The sequence below is a fragment of the Symsagittifera roscoffensis genome, chromosome 6, assembly GCF_963678635.1.
Source record: "Symsagittifera roscoffensis chromosome 6, txSymRosc1.1, whole genome shotgun sequence".
Classification (NCBI taxonomy): Eukaryota; Metazoa; Xenacoelomorpha; order Acoela; family Convolutidae; genus Symsagittifera; species Symsagittifera roscoffensis.
In genome coordinates, this window is record NC_087067.1 from 2,905,015 (window position 1) to 2,929,033 (window position 24,019).

General features: G+C 35.2%; 1 protein-coding gene across 1 annotated transcript in view; it reads left to right on the forward strand.

Moving 5' to 3' along the window:
• The window catches only part of LOC134848127 (copine-5-like), a 546,303-nt gene extending 522,332 nt beyond the window's left edge, over nt 1-23,971 (forward strand). The window contains exons 6-19 of the mRNA XM_063865482.1: nt 74-177; nt 4,054-4,200; nt 4,511-4,587; nt 5,043-5,046; nt 7,858-8,004; nt 8,315-8,387; nt 10,442-10,560; nt 13,744-13,790; nt 14,543-14,727; nt 17,180-17,307; nt 20,479-20,581; nt 21,776-21,907; nt 22,562-22,669; nt 23,453-23,971. Of these exons, the coding sequence (XP_063721552.1) occupies nt 74-177; nt 4,054-4,200; nt 4,511-4,587; nt 5,043-5,046; nt 7,858-8,004; nt 8,315-8,387; nt 10,442-10,560; nt 13,744-13,790; nt 14,543-14,727; nt 17,180-17,307; nt 20,479-20,581; nt 21,776-21,907; nt 22,562-22,669; nt 23,453-23,554 (1,476 nt within the window). The 3' untranslated portion in view covers nt 23,555-23,971. The remainder of the gene's footprint in view (nt 1-73; nt 178-4,053; nt 4,201-4,510; nt 4,588-5,042; nt 5,047-7,857; nt 8,005-8,314; nt 8,388-10,441; nt 10,561-13,743; nt 13,791-14,542; nt 14,728-17,179; nt 17,308-20,478; nt 20,582-21,775; nt 21,908-22,561; nt 22,670-23,452) is intronic.
• The last annotated feature ends 48 nt before the right edge of the window (nt 23,972-24,019 follow it).

A 24,019-nucleotide genomic window follows, 5' to 3' on the forward strand; every position in this document is an offset into this window, starting at 1 on the left:
TTTATTTTGATTTGAAAACAAAGCTTTTGTGTTCAGTCATGATATAATGAATCCCTTTTTAAATAAATTCTAGGAATCGTGGAATATTTGCTTCTCTGCTCGTGGACTGGACAACAAAGATTTCTTTGGATTATCAGATCCTTACTTGGTCTTCTACAAAAAGAGTGCTAAAGGAGAGTTAGTGATTATCTGCGCACGTATTTTTGAAAAATTACAAGTACGCATTTTAGCACGTAATCTTGATTGGGCTTTCAATTAGCACGCGTTATTTGGCCCCGAGATAAGGTTCATGCCCAGGGCAGCGAAGGTCCTGAGTTTGAATTTAACACTTTTCTGCTTATTTTTTTGCCACAGTGCTGACTTTTCTTGTGATTTGAGCTTTTTAAGTACTTTACAAATTGTTTCGGCTTATTCACCTTTGTGGCGTTATTTGAAAAAAATATATATTTATACTTTCCTGCCAGTTTCATGACAAATGCATGTTTGGCTCAACGGGCGTGTACTCAAGTATTGTCGAGTTAGTTGCTGGTCGTTGTTTTAGCTACATAGATCTCTGCTTTGAGCTTTGATTGAATTAGAGAAATGGTTTATGTTTGGGAGATCGAGGGAGAGAGTTAAGGAAATATTGTTTCTGTCTCGTCATGTTAGTTGCTGGTGGATCAATTTTCTGAATCTTTATTGTAACGCCGGAGAATGTGTTTTTGACAGGTTTTTCCTCAAACTAAATGTGAGTTTAGACAAAGTATTGGCTGTTCGCTATCTCGCTAGTTGTTTGTATGGTGTCGAAACTGGTGCTGCTTCACTTCTTGGTTATTAATCTTTTTCTTCGCTCCACAGCGGATCTATTTCAGTTGAAACGATTTCTAAGCTTTAAAAGGCACTTCAATCGCTTTTTACATTGAGGTGTTTTTCCGTTAATTTTTTGTCTGGAAGTTTCTGAATTTTCAGCTGGAAAAGTGGAATTTTGTTTTGTCTATTTTTGTTTGCTTTGTGTTTTTTGCTTTTTGTTTGCTTGTGTTTTTTGCTATGTTTCTTTTGGAAGCTACTTTTTATCCCACTAATTTTAGATCATATCCCTAACACTCAAAGTTGGATTGAACTATTGTCTGTTGAGTTTATTTGGGGCTTTACTGTACCTCGAAGCAAGCTGACCAATAATCGATTGTGATATGATTGGAGCCTCTCACTTATTTTATACTATTGAGAAAAATCATGAATGTTTACGGTGTCGATAAAGATTCAAACGACGCCGTCTTCGAGTCGTGATCCGACAGCCTTGCTCGCCAGGTTGCAAATGGCGTTAAGGTCCCCCTCTCATGGGTCGGGGGAAGATCAGAAGTCTCCTGGTTTTCGGCCATGGAGCGTCTGAAGCTGGCCAGGATGCTCCGTCTGCTAGTCCTCACTTTACTCCTTCGCTCCGGAATTAATCCAATTCCTGGCCCCTATAACTGTTCCTTTTGCAGCCAGTACATACACCGTAACCAAGCAAGTGTCTGGTGTCACATATGTGGCTGGATACATTTTAAATGCAATGGCCTAAAGTTTTTAAAAGACCATCACCGTAATTTTACTGCCCCCTATGTACTTCTACGTGCCATTTACTTCCCCCCGGAACCAAAGCCACTCCTACTGTCCCAGTAACATTTTCCCCCAATTACACAACATCAACCCTTCCAAATAAACCAGCTCAACCTACTCATTGGCAGAACCCACTACTGACTAATCCCACAAACTCCTCGAGCAACACTCAGCTGATTAAACGCATCCTAAGACTACAATAATTTATCTGTAATGGAATATCTGGGAAAGCCGCCAAAATTGCCGCTATCCTAGCCCACAATCAAATCCATATTGCCTTTTTCAGGAAACCAAGTAAAAAAACCAACTCTTAACCCCTCCCGAGGTCTTTTATACTCACTCATCCATTAAGACAGAAACAAAAAGGGTGGTGGCCTCCTCATTGCTATCAACGAATCAATACAGTACGAAAAACTTCCTTCATTTAGCGACAGTACGCTAGAGGCTATGAGTATCGCTGTGGTAGCCAGTTCGTCGAAACTTCCCATCAGTAACTTCCTATCAGTACATACCCCCTCGAACTAGTTGTCCTTCCGGTTTTAATGCATCCCTCACTGGTCTCCTGGTTCCTGGTGATGCTCTGGTACTGGGGGACGCCAACACCATTTCGTCCATCTGGAATTCGAATATCGAAGAAGATCAACGTGATCAAGTACTGCCCAATGAAATCAACGAATCCACTTTTGCACCATTAAATGACACTTTAACTTTTAACCACTACAAGCCACTTTTAAAACAAAACCATACAAACCTAGTAACCATACAAACTAAGTTCTTATCAGAAACCCCTCCCTTAAAAGTAATTTGTATTCCACCTCCTAGCCTGGACCCCTCAGAACATTCCCTTCCCAGAACGACCCGCTGTAAGCTTTCCCAACTTTGGTCGGGTTACAGTCGGCTTTTAAAGACCTAACTCGCCCGCGTAGTTAACCAAGTTTCACCACTTCGCCCTTACTGTTTATTGTCACCCCACACTAGTTGCCACATTTTTAACTGCCACAGAAATTCCTCCCCTTTTACTCCCGCAGAAGTTCCTTAGCCTGGAAACGGATGAGCTGAACCCACCCAACATCGGCAAAGAAAGAAAAAACGGTGTCGATAAAAGCTGAAATGACTTACTTTGATTATTCTTGCGTTTAACAAGCCCTATCAAATCGGAATATAGACTTTTTTCTGGCTAACAGTTCTTTTAACAGTATCACTACTATCTTAATTTATATCGAATTCAAATTTATAAGGGACTCCTGCGCACATAGTCTGGAGGTAACGAGTACGCCTGAGACGGTAAAGGTCCTTGGTTCGAATCTGACCAGGGACTGTTTTTTTTCAAACGTGAAATCTTTCGTTTCAAAGAAATTGTCGGCTTATTTTTTGTCCGCTTGTTTTGTCGGCTTAGGTGCCAACAAAAAGTCAGAAATTCGCTCATTTCAATTTTTATCCCTTTTAAAACCAATTGAATTGTAAAGTATGGGGAAATGGGTTTTATCTTCCGTTTAATTTAACAGTATTGTTTATTTGGTAACGAGCGTAGTGAACGCCTTTATAAGGCCCAAATTTGATTGAATATCAAGATCTATTTAAGTTCAGCTCATTATCTTTGTTAAAAAAGGAAAACAATTTCTGCTATCGAGCAACAAAAAGTGTTTAGGTCTCGAAAAACGTGATCGACTTCTAGTTTCGAAAGTAGGTTTTAATGTTCAGATTTCACAGCCGAAATGAAAATTTACCAATTTGATTTCACCACTTCGCCCTTACTGTTTATTGTCACCCCACACTAGTTGCCACATTGATCCAGTTTTCTTAATTGGGTTAAATTTTAACGAAAATCACCAATCATAAATTGCTCTTGAAATTCAAATTGAATTTCAAATGCATATATATATTTTTTTAAATTTCGAAAGTGGAGTTGGAGCTATTTGCACAATAATCGGCTATCCTTGCGCCGTTTAAAATGATGCAAAAGTAGATTTATTATGTGTGTTTCCTAAAAATGAGGCCTGAAAATTGTAGCTTAATTTTCTATGACTTTATTTTGTGTTCGGCTCAACTTGTGTCCACTCGGCAATTGATTTCGAATGCATATAATCTTCGAAATGAAGACCATTCGCGACAAATTAGTGAAATTTTTGTTGTTTCTAATCAAAAAATACTTTGGCTTAGTTGCCCCGCTCATTTTCTATCTGCTAATTTATTAAGCTATCTTCGTTTTGTATCTTGTTCCGAGGCTCCGTTTTGTCTCTGTGTTTATATTGAAATGTCATTTTCACAGTTTTTAAGTTTTTTTTTATGAGCTGGGAAAGTAAATTTTTCAGTTTTTTCGAACCAGAAAATTCAACTTAAAAGTTTTTTCATGACCGTTCAATGTTTCACAATGGTTTTCATAGATTGTAATAAAAGTATTATTCATGCATAGCGAGTGATGAAATGCTCCGCTTTGCCTCTATGTTAAATAACGGTTTCTCTCTGCGTGTTTAGTTTCATCGTCACTGGTCAAACTAAAGTGATCAAGAACAATCTCAATCCAAATTGGGAACCATTCATCATCAACAAGGCTCGCTTCAACGACAACGACGAACAACTTCCAATTAAAATTGAGTGCTACGACTACAATAGTGATGGATCGTACGTTATTATAATTAGACCATTTAGCATTTTGGGTAAATGAGGACATTTTTTTCGGATATAATCCACAGACTTTTAGAGCGTTGATATACATTTGTTTTGAAAAAAATCTTGTATCTACAAAACATAGACACATTCTTGCGTAGCTGGAAATCTGGTTTCTGAAACACATTCTGATTATAGTATATGAAACTTATTAATTAGAAATCCATTTTCCTTGATGAGCATAGCATATCCGCCCGATTATATAACCGTTTCTTCCTTTTTTCTCCTATTCAAAAATCATTTATTTGAAAATTTGATATTTTAGGCCTGATTTCATTGGCGATGTGACAACTACTGGCGGAGAACTGTTCAAAGAGATCGGATCCAAATCTTTTCCTGTTAGTATCCATGTAATTCCAGTGGTGACTTTTCAAATGATTTTTAAGCCTATAAACTATGTATAACGGAGCTTTAAAGGATATTTGTTCTGTGTTAAGCATTTTTTGTGGGAAGCAATTTGTGTGTGTAAGAAAGCAATAGTAGACTAAGTTATTGTGTTCTTTGAAGAAACCAGGCAATTTTTACTACTCAAATGGCCATGAACGAAGTGCAAGCATTTATTTAAGAATTGTGTTTTTTCTGAAATAGTTGTTCACCCTCCAAATTAGATTTTCGTGGTTTGATTTTAGATTCAAAACTATTTGCTAAAAATAAGGAACATTACGCTCTCCAATAACAAAAAAGTTCAATCGGCGCGAAAAAAATAAAAATTATGTAAAAATGTACTTAAATTTACAGAGTTTCCTGCGGAATAAATTGAATGCCTATTGACTCGAGTCTTTTTTTTTTATCTTAAGGAAGGTAAAATTAGTGACAATTAAAAATTTTCTTGATTGTTTTCTTTCTTGATTCAGATTTGTTGTTCACTAAGAGAACTTTTTGAAAGAAATTGGAATCCGAATTGCGATTATAAGGGTTTCAATTTGATACAGCCATCGTGCATTCACGAGCTTTGGTAGAGGAACCTTAAATTGCGCGGAAAAATCTTACCTTCCCACTAAGAGATAATCAAAAATCGAAAAATAAGTATTTTTTGCGGTTAGTTTGTTGTAATCAATATTCATTATTGGTCAAGGTTATTATGGCTCTAAGGGTGTTGTATTTTGAGTGTTTTAAACAAGGAGACAAATGAAACGACTTGATATTGTCTAAAAAGGCTAATTTGCTGTTTGTTACGACCATTGAATTTGAGGAGAAACTTTGTATTCGGGTGATCTAGTTTTTTAACTTTTTTTGTTTTCCACGCAAAATCAGGTACCAAAAATAATGCGATGGGCATTAAAAAATTTTGTAAAATTTGTCTCAGTATCGAGAAAAACAAAATTAAAATTTAGATTTTTAGTCCAAATTCGAGCGAATATAGCGAACCAGTAACATTTGTTTCGGTTACGCTAGCGAGCAGCTAGTGTTTTAGTACGAACCTAACTCGCAAATAAAAGTTTTCATGAAAAGTGTTTACTTGTGTGCATTTTTGCTATAATCACGATCTGTAGCATTGGAATATTCATAGCATCTGTTCTCGGCTTTATTTGTGGCTAGTGTTTGTGGTGGACGAAGCGTCCGTGCTTGAGTGGTTAGGGCGTGATGCTCATATATTCTAGGTCAAAGTAGGTGGTGTTTTCGAGTCCGGATACGAACGTCGAAATGGCGCAAAAAACGTAAAACGATTTTTAGGTTCTAAAGTGGAATTTATTTTTAGAACTCTAGCGGAATAAAGACTTCACTTGTTGATCCAGTTTTCTCAAAAAAGCGCAAATCATAAATCGTTCTAGAAATTCAAAGAGGTAAAAGGGGCATCTATTTTTTCTTCGGCTTTGATCAAGTACTGCCCAATGAAATCAACGAATCCACTTTCGCACCATTAAATGACATTTTATTTTTTAACCACTACAAGCCACTTTTATAACAAAACCATACAAACCTAGTAACCATACAAACTAATTTCCTATCAGAAACCCCTCCCTAAAAAGTAATTTGTATTCCACCTCCTAGCCTGGACCCCTCAGAACATTCCCTTCCCAGAACGACCCGCTGTAAGCTTTCCCAACTTTGGTCGGGTTACAGTCGGCTTTTAAAGACCTACCTCGCCCGCTTAGTTAACCAAGTTTCCCCACTTCGCCCTTATTGTTTTTGTCACCCCACACTTGTTGCCACATTTTTAACTGTCCCAGAAATTCCCCCCCTTTTACTCCCGCAGACCGGTGGTTAAAGCCGGTAAAGTAGCGAAGTTCCTTAGCCTGGAAACGGATGAGCTGAGCCCACCCAACATTGGTAAAGAAAGAAAAAACGGTGTCGATAAAAGCTGAAATGACTATATTTGATTATTCTTGCATTTAACAAGCGTTATCAAATCGGAATATAGACTTTTTTTGTGGCTAACAGTTCGTTTAACAGTATCACTACTATCTTAATTTATATCAAATTCAAATTTATAAGGGACTCCTGCGCACTTAGTCTGGAGGTAACGAGTACGCCTGAGACAGTAAAGGTCCTTGGTTCGAATCTGACTAGGGACTGTTTTTTTTTCAAACGTGAAATCTTTCGTTTCAAAGAAATTGTCGGCTTATTTTTTGTCCGCTCATGTTTTGTCAGCTTAGGTGCCAACAAAAAGTCAGAAATTCGCTTATTTCAATTTTTATCCCTTTTAAAACCAATTGAATTGTAAAGTATGGGGAAATGGGTTTTATCTTCCGTTTTATTTAACAGTATTGTTTATTTGGTAACGAGCGTAGTGAACGCCTTTATAAGGCCCAAATTTGATTGAATATCAAGATCTATTTTAGTTCAGCTCATTAACTTTGTTAAAAAAGGAAAACAATTTCTGCTATCGAGCAACAAAAAGTGTTTAGGTCTCGAAAAACGTGATCGACTTCTAGTTTCGAAAGTAGGTTTTAATGTTCAGATTTCACAGCCGAAACGAAAATTTACCAATTGATCCAGTTTTCTTAATTGGGTTAAATTTTAACGAAAATCACCAATCATAAATTGCTCTTGAAATTCAAATTGAATTTCAAATGCATATATATATATTTAATTTCGAAAGTGGAGTTTCGAGCTATTTGCACAATAATCGGCTATCCTTGTGCCGTTTAAAATGATGCAAAAGTAGATTTATGTGTTTCCTAAAAATGGGGCCTAAAAATTGTAGATTAATTTTCTATGACTTTATTTTGTGTTCGGCTCAACTTGTGTCCACTCGGCAATTGATTTCGAATGCATATAATCTTCGAAATGAAGACCATTCGCGACAAATTAGTGAAATTTTTGTTGTTTCTAATCAAAAAATACTTTGGCTTAGTTGCCCCGCTCATTTTCTATCTGCTAATTTATTAAGCTATCTTCGTTTTGTATCTTGTTCCGAGGCTCCGTTTTGACTCTGTGTTTATATTGAAATGTCATTTTCACAGTTTTTAAGTTTTTTTATGAGCCGGGAAAGTAAATTTTTCAGTTTTTTCGAACCAGAAAATTCAACTTAAAAGTTTTTTCATGACCGTTCAATGTTTCACAATGGTTTTCATAGATTGTAATAAAAAGTATTATTCATGCATAGCGAGTAATGGAACGCTCCGCTTTGCATCTATGTTAAATAACGGTTTCTCTCTGCGTGTTTAGTTTCATCGTCACTGGTCAAACTAAAGTGATCAAGAACAATCTCAATCCAAATTGGGAACCATTCATCATCAACAAGGCTCGCTTCAACGACAACGACGACCAACTTCCAATTAAAATTGAGTGCTACGACTACAATAGTGATGGATCGTACGTTATTATAATTAGACCATTTAGCATTTTGGGTAAATGAGGACATTTTTTTTCGGATATAATCCACAGACTTTTACAGCGTTGATATACATTTGTTTTGAAAAAATCTTGTATATACAAAACATAGACACATTCTTGCGTAGCTGGAAATCTGGTTTCTGAAATACATTCTGATTATAGTATATGAAACTTATTAATTAGAAATCCATTTTCCTTGATGAGCATAGCATATCCGCCCGATTATATAACCGTTTCTTCCTTTTTTCTCCTATTCAAAAATCATTTATTTGAAAATTTGATATTTTAGGCCTGATTTTATTGGCGATGTGACAACTACTGGCGGAGAACTGTTCAAAGAGATCGGATCCAAATCTTTTCCTGTTAGTATCCATGTAATTCCAGTGGTGACTTTTCAAATGATTTTTAAGCCTATAAATTATGTATAACGGAGCTTTAAAGGATATTTGTTCTGTGTTAAGCATTTTTTGTGGGAAGCAATTTGTGTGTGTAAGAAAGCAATAGTAGACTAAGTTATTGTGTTCTTTGAAGAAACCAGGCAATTTTTACTTCTCAAATGGCCATGAACGAAGTGCAAGCATTTATTTAAGAATTGTGTTTTTTCTGAAATGGTTGTTCACCCTCCAAATTAGATTTTCGTGGTTTGATTTTAGATTCAAAACTATTTGCAAAAAATAAGGAACATTACGCTCTCCAATAACAAAAAAAAGTTCAATCGGCGCGAAAAAATAAAAATTATGTTAAAAATGTACTTAAATTTACAGAGTTTCCTGCGGAATAAATTGAATGCCTATTGACTCGAGTCTTTTTTTTATCTTAAGGAAGGTAAAATTAGTGACAATTAAAAATTTTCTTGATTGTTTTCTTTCTTGATTCAGATTTCTTTTTACCTAAGAGAACTTTTTGAAAGAAATTGGAATCCGAATTGCGATTATAAGGGTTTCAATTTGATACAGCCATCGTGCATTCACGAGCTTTGGTAGAGGAACCTCAAATTGCGCGGAAAAATCTTACCTTCCCACTAAGAGATAATCAAAAATCGAAAAATAAGTTTTTTTGCGGTTAGTTTGTTGTAATCAATATTCATTATTGGTCAAGGTTATTATGGCTCTAAGGGTGTTGTATTTTGAGTGTTTTAAACAAGGAGACAAATGAAACGACTTGATATTGTCTAAAAAGGCTAATTTGCTGTTTGTTACGACCATTGAATTTGAGGAGAAACTTTGTATTCGGGTGATCTAGTTTTTGTACTTTTTTTTGTTTTCCACGCAAAATCAGGTACCAAAAATAATGCGATGGGCATTAAAAAATTTTGTAAAATTTGTCTCAGTATCGAGAAAAACAAAATTAAAATTTAGATTTTTAGTCCAAATTCGAGCGAATATAGCGAACCAGTAACGTTTGTTTCGGTTACGCTAGCGAGCAGCTAGTGTTTTAGTACGAACCTAACTCGCAAATAAAAGTTTTCATGAAAAGTGTTTACTTGTGTGCATTTTTGCTATAATCACGATCTGTAGCATTGGAATATTCATAGCATCTGTTCTCGGCTTTATTTGTGGCTAGTGTTTGTGGTGGACGAAGCGTCCGTGCTTGAGTGGTTAGGGCGTGATGCTCATATATTCTAGGTCAAAGTAGGTCGTGTTTTCGAGTCCGGATACGAACGTCGAAATGGCGCAAAAAACGTAAAACGATTTTTAGGTTCTAAAGTGGAATTTATTTTTAGAACTCTAGCGGAATAAAAACTTCACTTGTTGATCCAGTTTTCTCAAAAAAGCGCAAATCATAAATCGTTCTAGAAATTCAAAGAGGTAAAAGGGGCATCTATTTTTTCTTTGAAATTCGAAAGTTTCAACAATGTCAGTGTTTTTTTCATGTTTGCTGGCGTTTATTACTTTTTTCAAATCTTCGATTGGCTCTGTTTACTAATTTGAGGCTTGCTTTTACTTTTGTTATTGCAAAACTTTTTTTTGTGTTCTCGCTGGTGTTTGCGAAGCCCAGCTTCGCCGCTGTGTTATGTTTGGCTTACAATAGCTAATTTATTCTCAATTTAAGCCGTAAATGTTTAGTTTTACGCGAGTAAAGTTAGCTTTTGGAGATTTTTGGAGCCATTTCGGGAATCAAAAAATTAATTAAAAACAAATTCTTCAAAAAAAATAAGAATATTTTCTACAAATTTCTGATTTTTTTCTAGGCGTTTTTCTACAAAAACTGTTGTCCAATTTGCCTATTTTAACATGAGCGTCAAATATGCCTAATTTCCGATCACATCCTTTTATCACACCACGCAGATTAACACTAAGTTCAAGACTATGGTGGGAAAATTCTGTGCTAAGTGCGAACATCCTTGCTTAATCTGCATATTGTTTTTTGTGAACCAACCCCTGAAACTACCTCTTCTAACTGAATGCCTGTTTAGCTCATCAACCAGCACAAAAAGGAGAAAAAGGGGAAGAAGTATAAGAACTCGGGAGTGCTTCTGGTGAGCAGCCTCACTTCAGAAGAGGAATGCGACTTCATCTACTATGTGCAGGCGGGGTAAGTGAACACTTAATTAGTTCAGATGCAAACGACAATCAATCACTAATTGATCAATGTAAACTCTTATGGCACAAACCCAAGTAATGTTTTTGTAGAAGAATTCTTTATTTCTTCTTTATATGTTATGATCTCACTTGGAAATTATGTGTTATCGTTTTTATGTTCCCGATATATGGAATTGCTTAACCAGTCCAAAACTGACGGATTTCCGTACTTTTTCTTTCATATTTTGGGATACTGAGTTCTGATTGGCTAACTTAATTTTCGGGAATTTGGGTTTTTAAGAGTAATGAACGTAGTGAAAACTCAAGTATAGGTCTTGCTGTTTTTTTTTTGTTATTTTTTTCAGGAAAAAGTCTTAGTTTGTTCACTCTCAATTTTGATTTTTCGCCTATTGTTCCAGTTTTCTCAAATTTGGTTAATTTTAACAAAAAAGTGTCGATCATAAATTAGTCTACAAATTCAAAGAGCTTTAAGGACATGTATTTTTTCTGCGAAGTTCAAAAGTTGAAGGCTTTTGAAAAAAAACCCGTTTTTTTTTTCAGTTTCTTTGCTTCACTACTATTTTTCAACTGTTAGTTGGCTATGTTCTGACATGGTAGATTCCCCTTGTCAGAAAGTTTGAACGGTTGATCGATCACTCGACGATCAGCGTCCGCGAACGATCTGGAAGCGGTACAGCATTAATAAATTGGTACAATTCGAACAAACAAACATTCTTTGCAGTGATCGTGGGCTACCGGTTGATCTAAATACCCTTGCAAGTCATTAAGGTGCCACCAAAAGTGGCAACAACATTAGCGACTTAGGTTACAAAAAAAAAAGAAAAGTCAGTATCCTTGTTCGATTCGATTTTTCGAGGAGCATCTATTTTTACAACAATCTATCTTTGATATATTTATATACACTAAAAAACATAAGTGAGCGTTAGGTTACAAAAAAAGAAAAGCCGAAATATAACGCTAGCGCTCACTTAGGTTTTCTAGTGTAAATGAATATAACAATGATAATTCTGTTGTCAAAATAGATGCTCCTCGAAAAATCGAATCGAACAAGGATACTGACTTTTTTTGTAACCTAAGTCGCTAATGTTGTTGCCACTTTTGGTGGCACCTTAAGACTTTTTGATAGCATGTGCTTTGTCATTCGATTAGTATTAAGTTACACAATTGATGCATTCTTATGTTTAAATGGACCGAAAGAAAAGCTATTTGCTTCAAATATCAATACAATAATAAAAACTCGATTTCAGACATTTTCTAACTCCTTATATCTCGCAGTTTTTTTAAATGCATAATTTATACTTAATGTGCCTGTATGCTTTCCAATTAATTATATGCAAAGTTAGTTTGGATGCCTTTAGTTTGTGATATTTCCATTTACTACATGCAAAATTGTATTTGTTTGTATTTGGTGCCAATTTTGGTGCCATTTACGAGGTTAAATTTGAAGACCATCATCTTTGTCACGGCCTAATCAGTATGCATGCCAACTTTTGTAACAATCAGATAAAGTGAACAAAAAATTACTTTGAAAAATTGGCAAGGGGGTTGATAAACTTTTTTCAAAATTGGGAAGTTGAAATGTTAAAAAAATGTTCGATAAATTTCCAAACAAAATATTGTCAGTGTTTTCTTTTAAGTTCTACTTCCATTGTTTTTACGAAGCAGGGGCAAAAACGATTTTTAGAAGAGATCAAATGAAAATTAGCTCTTACTTTCTCTGTCTCAAAATTTTTTTTTTTTTTCGTTTTTCAGATTTTTTTGTGCTGCTTAATTTAGAGTTCTTACTGAAGCACAAAAATTAGAAAACGAAACAAATTTTTTTTAGAGTTCTTACTGAATAGAGTTTTTTTTGCTGCTTAATTTAGAGTTCTTACTGAAGCACAAAAACAAAATAAAAAAAAACTAATCAACGATTACGCTTGCGATTGGCAAGCGTCATCAAATCAGAATGTACACTTTTTTTCGGGCTAACAGCTAGCTTAAACAAATCAGTTGAATCATTTGCTTCTATTTTGCTGATATGCTCAATTTCTTGAAAATTCAAATTAAACTGCTGAGTGCAATGTTTGTTACTGGGAACTTTTTCAGAGTAAAATTGATTTTTTTGTCCGTTTAATGGATTTCGTCCCAACTTTTTTCGGCGTACTTGTCGGATGTATTAAATTTTCTTAATAACTTTTTGAATTTATTTGCTTCAAAATTAATGCAAATAAAAGGTGAGGTTTTGGTTTCAATCGAAACAACTGGTTGTGAAAGCGCCCCTGCATGATCAACTAAGCCATTTTTTTTTACTTTAAGTTAGGGCCCTAAGAAGAAAAACAACAATTTGATTTTTGCTTACCATTTTTTGATTCTTTTTGAGATTTTCGGTCAATCCAAAGAACAGTCTGTGGGAAAGTCCCCCGTGTATTAAGCCCTGACCACTTTTTTATACAAAAAGTTATGGCCTTCGGAAAAGTCAAGCTCTTTGATTTTTTACCGTTCTTCGAAATTTTTAATGGTTATCAAAAACTACAATCCCATAATTGATTAAAAAAACTTAATCGAAACTGGTTTCAAAAGTGGAATTTAAGTTGCAGACTTCTTAAATTCACCTATCGATCCAGTTTTCTCTAGGGTTAGTTTTTATAAAAACAATTGTCAATTATAGTTTTAGTTTCAAACAAAATAGTTAGTGTATTTTTCTGTTTCCTTTCGTTCATAACGCTTTTCCAACTGTCTATTGGCTATGTTTTAAACACTTGACTGAAAGTCATGTAGAATGGATGGTTTTAGGTTTAGGTCATTTTGTTTGGACGAGATAAATACTTCATAGAGGTGGTAGCACGTATTATTTGGGAGCGATTTGTAACTTTTCTAATCTGGAACAGACAGTGTCATCTATCTGCCATTGGGATTGTAGTATTCTCTTGTACCTAGATAGCACCATTTTACCCCTGAAGCGTTTTGAGGTCATGTTAACTTGGTTCTAAGTTTGAAATTTCAGCCAATAAGTTTCAGAAATTTCATGTTATATCCCAAATTGAATATTGGAGTGGAGAATCATAACTTCATTGGAAAAGCAAGATGTATAATATAGCATGGCAGTTTTGAATTTGAAGTTTCGATAAATATTTTAAACGATTTTTAAATACTATTTTAAGTCATCGCATATTAATTTCGTGTTTGCTTTTAGACTACAGATCAGTTTCATCGTGGCCGTGGACTTCACTGCTTCAAACGGTGTGTTTAATTTGCTCTTTTTGTTTTACCGACAATTGATCTATCAAATGTGCTTACCAGACTATTAATGTCCATTTCAAAAAAAAAGTTACAGGTGAAAAGTTCAAATTGGAGGTTTAAATCTATGATGCAGGCCGAACTTACAAATGTTGATCAAACTTGCGATTTGCAAATGTATTTGGTCCGGTAGAAGACGTTTTTCGGTGAATGACTCGTATGGTTTATGCTGGACGATTCAAAAGTTTAATTTTTCACGGCTGATTTATCCTTATTTCAATTTTTTAACCCTCCCAAAGCCACTTTATCCTTTTTTTAGCTCGTATTTGCGAATTGCGGCAGGTTAGCCTTTTTACACCATCGAGCTTGCGAGCATTAGTGTATAAATATGAAACTTTTTAAAATTTTTTTATTTCTTGCTTTATTTTTGGCTAGTGTTTGTGATTTATTAAGTGTCCTTCGCTGAGTGGTTAGTGTATGTGAATCATAATCTCTAGGTCGGAGATCGAATCCGTGACGTAGCCGAAATTTATTTTTTACTAATTTGAGGCTTATTTCTATTTTTTCTTAGTGCACTATAGGGCTAATTTTTGAGTTCTCACTAGTGTTTGCAAAGCGCAGTTTCGCCTCTTTGTTAAAAATTAAAAAATTCCTCACGGCATATAGAAAGGATTAAGGCATATAGAAAGAATTCCTCAAATTCATATCAGCCATTTAAGAAAATCGTTTTGATCGATTGTCTTATTTTTTCCCAGGCAATCCACAAGTTCCTAACTCTCTTCACTACTTCAACCCCCAATATGCAGTCAACCAGTACACTACTGCGATTCAAGCGGTGGGCAATGTAATCCAGGAGTACGACAGTGACAAACTGTTCCCAGTGTATGGCTTCGGCGGCAGGTTCTTCGGAACCCAAGTAGTCAGCCACAATTATCCACTGGTGAGCGATATGGTCATAGTAGTTACAAAATAGACTCCTAGCTCTTAGGTTAAGACGACTCCTGGCTTCTGTGTGAGAAGGGAACTTCTGGTTTTAGTATTTTAAAAAGGCTTCTTTTTGCATGTTAAAAAGACATCAGAATCCTGTCTTGGTTTTTATTGCTAAACCGGATCCAGGGTTTTGCCTGTTAAGATAAATATTTTAAATGGCACTCGCTTTGTGAGCCCTCATTTTTTTAAAATCAAAAACCATTTTAATAGATCAGCATCTAAGTCTCATTTAGACATTCCCAGCTGCATTTCAAATAAAATATTTATGCATGTTTATGCCTAGTTTTAAAATTCATTACATGTGGCGGACTCAATAATTACCATTTCAATGAAAATTGCTTTCACCACAATTTCGTAAATCGTAAACACTAACTTGAAGGCAGAGAAAGAGTATGCTAGATTTTTTTTCGTATTTTTTTTTCAGGAAGTCTTAAAATTTGTTCAAGCTCAAATTTACTTTCTTGCAGTTAGACTTTGTTTTATTTTTAAGATCAGTTCATTTCCTTTGTTAAAAGGAAGGTAAACTCCACTATCGAACAGGGGAAATTTATTAGGTCACGAAAAACGTGTTTGACGTATAGTTTCGAAAAAGGAATTTATTTTTCAGATTTCCCAGCGAATTAAAAATTTACCCATTGATCCAGTTTTCACATGTTGGGTTAATTTTATCTGGAAAGTGCCAGTCATCAATTGTTCTAGAAATTCAAAGAGCTTTAAGGGCATCTATTTCATTCTTTGAAGTTCGAAAGTTGAAGTTTTTGCAAAAAATATCAGTATTTTTTTCTGTTCACTTGCGTTCATTGACTTTTTTTCCAACTGCTTGTGGGCCATGTTTTTTTTCTGTTTTCTTGCTTTCATTACTCTTTCCAACTGTCATTTGACTATGTTTGGTTAGAAAGCGTGGAGTTTGAAATTTAAATTTCCCAGCCGAGTATGAATATTAATTTTTGATACATTTTTCTCTATTTAGGCTAGTTCCATCAAAAAGGTGTCAATTGCTAACGTAGTTGAATTTCTAAGAGCTTGAAGGACGTATTTTTGCTGTTGACTTGCGATCAGATTGGTGTTTTATTACGACCCTTCTTTTTTTCTAACCCTACTTGCAAATAAAAGTGTTCTTAATAAGTGTTCACTTACTTCGAAAGTTCAATGAAGCATTGGAAATTACATAGCATCAATTCTCTGCTTTATTTGTGACTAACTGGTTAATGGTACCTATTAAGCTTCCGTGGCTGTGTTAAGCTTTAGTCTATGAGACTGTTAATCTCTAGGTCACATTTTTGAATCTAAGAGATAGACGAATTTTTGCTAATTTGAGGCTTATTTCTAATTATGATTATTGCTTTTCATAGAGCTGCTTTTTGTCGTGTTCTCGCAAGTGATTGCCAAGCGAAGTTTCGCTTCTGTTTAAAAAATTTTCAAAAATAATCACTCTTTTTCTTTGGTTTTCTGCGATCACTGAATCTTTTCTTACTGTCTGTTAGCTATGTTATTTAATTGTGTTCGTTTAGTTTTAAAACTGTTAATTTTTGATTCTCAATATTTCAAGGATCAGATAGGATGTATGAACTGACAATTTAGTGGTCACCTAGATACAGTGCTGGTTTAAATTATCCGGTCAAAACGTACAACATTTGAACTTCCAAGCGCGTTTTTCTCATAGCGTTAAGATTTGACAAAAAGTGAAGAGGACAAAAAATGATAAGAATATCATCAGAATTAATATGTTGTAATTTATTTTGCAATATTTGAAACCAATCTTTTATCCCTAAAATGGGCCATTTTGGCTTTTATTTAACCAAGAATAGGCTAAAACTTTCGAATTAATTGATGCGAAAATTTTATCAATAAAGACTCTTAAATACCGCAACAAATTCTAGCAGGGTAAAATCTTCAAACTTCTATATAGATGAAATAGTTTTGCTTGATCGCCAAAAATGGTCGTTTTTACTACATAAAACCTAAAATATTCGCTTTGAAAACAAATTTTAAGCGTTGTGTAACATTTTTTGGAGATTTTACCATGCAAGAACTTTGTTGGGTGTGTAAGAGTCTTTTTTGATATAAATTTCGCATCAACCAACCCGGTAGTAGCTTACGCTAAATTCTATATTAAATGAAAAGAGCCAAAGTGGCCTACTTTTGTGGTAAAATTTTCGTTGCGAATTTCGCCAAAATAAATTGCCCCATAATAATTCTGTTGAAGTTCATGCAATTTTTGTTCGCTTCACTTTTTGTCTTCTCCCAATTTTCGAAAAACATTTTCAGAGTTTGCAGTGTTGTTTATTTAACCGGTTAATTAATGCCAGTTATCGGGGATTGTCGTCTTTTTTTCCTGGCGTCTTTTGACTATGACTTGAGAAATAACTTGTTTTGAAATAATATATACTAGCTTCTTTTAGAATAACAACCCCGATAATCCGAATGTGGTCGGAGTGCAGGGAATCCTGGACTCGTACCGATACGCGATCAGTCATTCCCAATTGGCAGGTCCCACCTACTTCCAGCCCATAATCAAGGCTGCTATGAGGTCAGAAAGAGTTTAAACTAAATTTCAAGTAGTTTTTCAAAAATTGACGAAGTGTTAACAATCCATTGCCTTTTATCGATAATAAATCTCTGATATGCATCTGAATCAGAGCCAAGAGCTTACAAATTTGCCGGAGTCATCGTGGTACTTTGTTCTAACTACACGGAATTTGCAATTAGTTCAATTATTTTTGTATCAAATTTAATTAGTCTACGGTCATGGATTGTTCATGAAAACGGAAAAGGAAACAAAAAATGGCCCTTGCTCTGTTACACGAAGCTCAAAGTTTTAACAACTATCACAGGAGCGGCCTTGAAAGGGGATGTATTTGACCACCCAAAGGATTCGATCTTGGGTACTATTTTACCACATCCATTTTTGGCCGACGATTCAAAAAAGTTTTTTAAAGGCACCTTTGGCGCCTGTGTACAAAAAATTTGAAGCTGGAACGCGTCAAACATACGACATTTTTGGCTTTTTTAAATACATTTGACTTGCAGTGCAGATATTTTTTTCTCAAAATAGGGTCTAAGAGTCGATGAACGTAGTCAAGACTCTTGTATAGGTCGTAATGGTTTATGTTTTCGTTTTTTTTTAAGGAAAAGTTTAAAATTTATTCAAGCTCAAGTTTGCCTTCTTGCAATAAGAATTTTGATTTCTTTCAAGTTAATTTCAGTTCCTTGACGAAAAAGAAGACAAACTCCACTATTGAACAGCGAAATTCAAAAGGTCACGAAAATGGAATTTAATTTTCAGATTTCCCAGCGAAATATAAAATTTACCTATTGATCCATTTTCCTCATATTGCGGTTAATTTTATCGTAAAAGTGCCAGTCATCAATTGTTCTAGAAATTCATAAAGCTTTAAGGGTATCAATTTTTTTCGAAATTTGAAAGTCAGTTTCTATTGTGTTTAATTGCCTTCGTTGACTCTTTTCCAACTCTCTGTTGGCTATGTTTCAACTTTTTATTGGACATTTCAGATTAAAAAGTCTCAAATTATCTCAATCAAGTACAATTCTTTCGGTTTCATCCTAGACACGAACAGTTTCATGTTGCGGAATAATCCTACAAAAGACTTGTTTGGCATCCTTTTTCCCGAAAATTGTCTTTTTTTTTCTTATTATTGGTACTGCTATCTAAATTTAAGTTACCTTTCGGCTGGCAAATGCTGTGGATATTTGATTTCTGCTTCTTTATCTTTTCCAGTTTTCTTCTACCTCAAATTTTGACAAAACTTGCAAACTTTGGCCGACTCTTGTGTTGACTCACACACCAACAGCGAACCACCATTCTGTTCCTGGTCTCTCGTCGCATCGCCAGTCTCAGTCAAAATCTGAAGATCACGGGTATCGGTTCGCTTTAAATGAACACGAATAATTAATTTCGTCGTCTTCGTTTTTTCGCCTGTCCACTTGCTCTGAAACTGGTAATGGTTCCATTTCCATATATTGAATCTTTCGTAATGTTCATCAATTCATCAAAAGCAGGGTGCTCGGCGTTCACTTGCTTTTGGATGAATCTCAAAATTTGTGTGTTGTAGCGCGAAACATCCATTTTACAATTTTTGATCCAACTAGCTGCTTCGCTTTTGAAAAAATTGACCTCCATGTTATCCGTTCTAACAGACAATATTTTGCTTCTACATAGGATTCCACGTTCGTAATCCGAAAAAGCTCTGCTTGGTTGAAATTAGGTGCCCTATCGAATGACACTGGTATACTCTTTGTCAAAAACTTCAAGAACTGTTGATGCTGGGCATTCTTCTGAAATTATTAATTAACCCTAAATTACAATCATCAGATATGCAACTCAAAAAATTTTTAGATAATTTTAAAACTACGAAGAAATACAGTTTCAAAGCTTTATTGGGCATCCGCTAATGAGCTGTGTTGAAGACCTAACGCGCCGTTTTCAGATCAGACTCATGTTGAAGACGTTGAAATAATTGCACCTAAAGTTTGCTTAAAAAATTTATGCTAGACAGTTTCATGGCCTTCAATTATTGTTGCAATTCAAGCCAATGCAGACAAGGTCAACTAACCACTCACCCAAAACCACCCTCCTTACCCTACCCTAGTGTACCCTGAGTCTCTACCTCATCGTACCTCCCTAGGATAGGGTAGGGTAGGGCAAGCAAAAATATGCCCCCCCCCCCCCACCGCCCCCATATAGACCAAATTAGAATGTTCCACCGCAGCATTTAGTTCGGACAGATTAAAGCCAAGCTATCATCCTACCCACCAAGCTGGGGGAAGCTATTAACTTGGTCCCAATCGAAAAATAAAGGGGGATATATGCGGGTCGGGAGATAATGTAATGAGGGGAGGGGGCTATAGTCAAGGAGATACGCAAAAATGTAGTCAAAAGAATAATACAATGAAATATATTTCAAGCGTAGATTTGATGCTCTGTTCACAAAAGAAAAGAACAAATAATCAATAGCGGAGAGAAACTATGCGCTAAAAACTACGTTGAAAATTAAGGAATGACTTTTGAATAGAGGTCATTTGTTCTACGACATTTGCGTTTTCCTTAAATCGAAAATCTTTTGAGACAAATTTATATGAACTTGTTTTTGGCTTTTTTGTTGTTTTTTTACCGACGTAATGTTTTTTTGTTATTTTCTTTCCGCTAGCTTAAAATAATTTGTATATGGTAACGCAATTTTTGAAAAACTAATGACAGAGGGTTTCAGCTTAACTGAAGTAAGTAGAATGTATCAATTTATCCATCGTTTTCTGTTTTTTGGCTTGCGCGTGCATGAAGTTAATAATTGATCTTCTGAGGTTTTTGTATTACTTGATTGTTCCGGTTTTTTTCCTGGAACAATAAAAAGTTTTATGGAAAGGGCATACATTTTTTCAAGTATTTGCGATTGTGAAACGATTCTGATGTTGAACAATTTCGGGGGGCGGCTAAGAAAAAGATTAACGAATGATTCAAATAACCATATTGAAGAGAATAAATACAGCTTATGTTTGAATGATTTAATGAGTTAGTATATAAAGCACAGCTGAGAATTAAACGGGATCTTCACGATATAAGTTCAGATAAATGGTTTTGCCCGAAAAGTAAGAAATTCCCCTACAATCGACTACCTAGACCTATTATACTGTCATTGTTTATTCCATGTTAAAGAGGAAAGTGAGGCTATTGCTTCGTGTTTAGGACTGCTTCTCAGTTCCAAACTGGTTTGCACTACTTTATGCTGCTCATAATCACAGATGGGGCCATCGTTGATTTGGACGCCACCATTGAGGCAGTAATCGAGGTGAGAACCCCTTACACACACTTCAATTTCAAGCCAGATAAGTATGCTTGTATCAGCACAAAACAGCACTGGTTGTTCTCAGTCCTTTTACATACCTGAAGTAGGTTTATTTTATAAATGATTAAAAAATAATAATTAGGTTTTTGATTTTTAAGGATATTTATCAAAAGCATCCCCTAACACGCAATCTCAAGTACAGAGTAAAGATTTTCGTAACTAGATACGTGGTATTGGGGCCAACTATCTTGCTCAGTTCAATGTTAATTGATTTCTGAGCCGGACTAGTTCACCACCTACGCGACGTGTTAATTCGGAGTCGATGAACGTAGATCAGGCTCTTATATAGGTCGTCATGATTGTAATTTTTCTTTTTCAGGAAGTCTTAAAGATTTTTCAGACTAAAATATGGATTTCTTTCGGTTTGACTTTTGTTTTCTTTTTAAATTCAAATCATTTCCATAGTTCAACGGAAGGCAATCTCGGTTATCCAACAGCAGGAGTGTAGCGGTTACAAAAACGTGATCGACTTCTTATTTCGAAAGTGGATGTTCGTTTTGAGTGGACTCTTTTCCAACTGTCTGCTGGCTGTGTTTTTCAGTACAGTTCATTTCCTTTGTTAGGGGAATACAAAGTCTAATTTGGAAAGTGGATTAGATATTTCAGATTTCCCAGCGGAATAAAAAATTTACCTATTGATCCAATTCTCTTGAGTTTTTTTTAAATGTGAAATGATAAATTGTTCATGAAATTCAAAGAGTTTCATGGCCATGTATTTTGTTCTTTGAAATTCGAAAGTTGCAGTTTTTAAAAAAAAAAACTGTCCTTTTTTTTCTATTTAATTGCGTTCATGACTCTTTTCCAACTGTATGTTGGCTATGTTGTTACGAATCCTGATTTTCTAACCCAACTCTCAATAAAGTGCAGGTTTGATGACAGTTTTGCTTCTTCGCATTGGCAATTTAATATTATCTGGTCTATCTGCATTAGTGATGGCTAGTGTTTACCTCTTGTCCAGCTATCATGGTACAGATGCGAGGACGCCATACTCCTAATCTTAAGGTCTACTGTTCGCTTAAGTGTTCGTAAAAAATTTCCTGGGCTTAATTAAGCCTTTTTTCTTTGTTTCTTTTTTTCAGCTTCCTTCTTTTGATTATACTTTTTCCAACTATCTTGGCAACGTCATCAATTGTTTAGGCGTCTCACTACCCTCTGTCCATAATCATCATAGGAGTGGGAGATGCAGACTTCGACTCCATGGAGGCACTGGACTCTGACAAGGCTATGCTGAGCTCTGGAAACAGAGTTGCCGCAAGAGACATCGTCCAGGTTTTATAAATCATGCCTAAATGTTAACAAATTAGGAGCACATAACGAATCATCTTTTTTCTCTGTCTAAGAGGCTAGAACTGCATTTGCGTTTCATGTAATATGCATTTGATTGTGTGTTGCTTCGAATTTGTTAACTTTTCAGCGTTTTAATGGATTTTTGTTCTACGGCTCATTTATATTGAGGGCATTGCAGTTGGGTGACCATCTCCCCTTTTTAAAACTTCAAATATATATATAATTGCTTTATTTTTTTTGAAGTATCTAAAGAACGAACTGATTTTTACTTGGTCTTTGTTATTTTTTTTAAATTTTTTTTTTCAGAAAAAAAAATTAAAATTTGATTAAGCTCAGTTTTTTGCGGTCTGGCTTATGAAAAGCAAAAGTGTAAAGCTCATGAAAAACGCGATCAACTTTTAATTTCGAAAGTGGTTTTCAATTTAAAGATTTCCCAGCTGAATAAAAACTTACCTATTGATCCAGTTTTCTCTATATATGCTAACTTTACGTGCCAATCATGTTGAAATTCAAAAGAGCTTCAACGTGATATATTTTCTTTCTTCGAAATAGGTTTTAATATACATATTTTTGGTTTCCTTATTCTTTATGCTTTTCTAACTGTCTGTTGGCTATGTTTGCTGTATTTGAGTTTAGTTTGTGGCTCTGCGTGACATCATCAGACCTGACATGGACCCTTCGAGACTGTCGGTGCAGCACCAGCAGCAGCTAGCCATGCATGTTCTAGCTGAAGTGCCCCGCCAGGTAACTAGGATCTACTTAACAATCTCCCCCTCTCTATGAATAAATACAGTACATAAATTAGTACAGAACTTTTTGTTGCGAGTTCTAATTTTGCTGCATTCTGATTGGTCGAAAATTCGACTGTTTTAATCTACCTAACCAGTAGCGAAATTAGGGACCCCCTGCCGACCCAAAAAGTCCCCTCTTTAAACTACTTTGAGATATCCATTTTGGCTGGCCGATCCCTAAATTTTTCTAAAGGTGCCTTCGGCGCCAATAAATACTAATTTTGAGGGGGTGGGCGAAAAAACGCGATTTTTTGATCAACAATTTTTTTTCAATTTGTTTTTGAAAATCCGCCCCCCTCGAGAATTTCCTAGATCTGCGCCTGTACCTAACAATCCCCCCGCTTTCTTTAAAGGGGGAGATTGTTAAGTAGTTCCGGTAACTAAGAAAGTAAACTCATTCCCTCCTAAAGTCACTTTAAACTGTCGCAAGAAATGTTGAAATAATGAAATGTTTAATAATACGATATTTTTGTATTTGACGGCTTTTTGAGGTGTGAAGTACTTTGTTAAAGGCTTGCATTTTCTATGCAATAGTAGGTATGGCAACAAACAGAGTCGTGATTTAAAGAAGATTTTTGAAGTCGTTAACAACCATATCGAAAAATCTTATTTTCTCGTTTATTTTTTTTGCAATATTTTGCAGCAGATGTGGTCATTACATTCTTTGCTGCATGCGTAGAGATTTGTTTTTAATTTAAAAATAACTAAAAGTGTTTTGAGTTATTTTATTTTTCAGGTGAAAGACTACCTCAAACCAAAGGGTGTTTATCCGTCGACAGTTCAAAAATTAGCACAACAGGACCAGGCTCGTCTCAATCCGAATTCTCAGACGCAGTAGCTCAAACAAATCTGCTCAAATCATGTTTGATCATCAATTAGCGAAAAACAGAAAACAACTGACCAAATTTTTGCATGCTTAGTGTGGCATTCTTGAAGCGAATTTTGTTTCAATGTCTTTGTTTGCTTGCGAAGCTTTGTGTAAATTAATTCGAATAATTCTTTCCAGCGCTGCTTTCTATTTTTCTATCGTTGTTCTGTATCTAGTGAAATTATTTTCTTACCGAGCAAGTGTGTATTTAATCAATACAAAGTTTAATTGTGAAGCTATCGTAAATTGTTTAAATGAATGCAGATCTGACAAAAATTGAAATAAATAATTTATTAAGTATTGCACACTGACGCGAAATTTATATTCAAATTTAATTAAATGGAAAAAAGCACTAGTTTAAGGCTAAGAGCAGATAAGCAGAAAATCCTCCATAGGTAGAAGTTTATAGAAACTATTTTCGACTAAAGGGTGTCA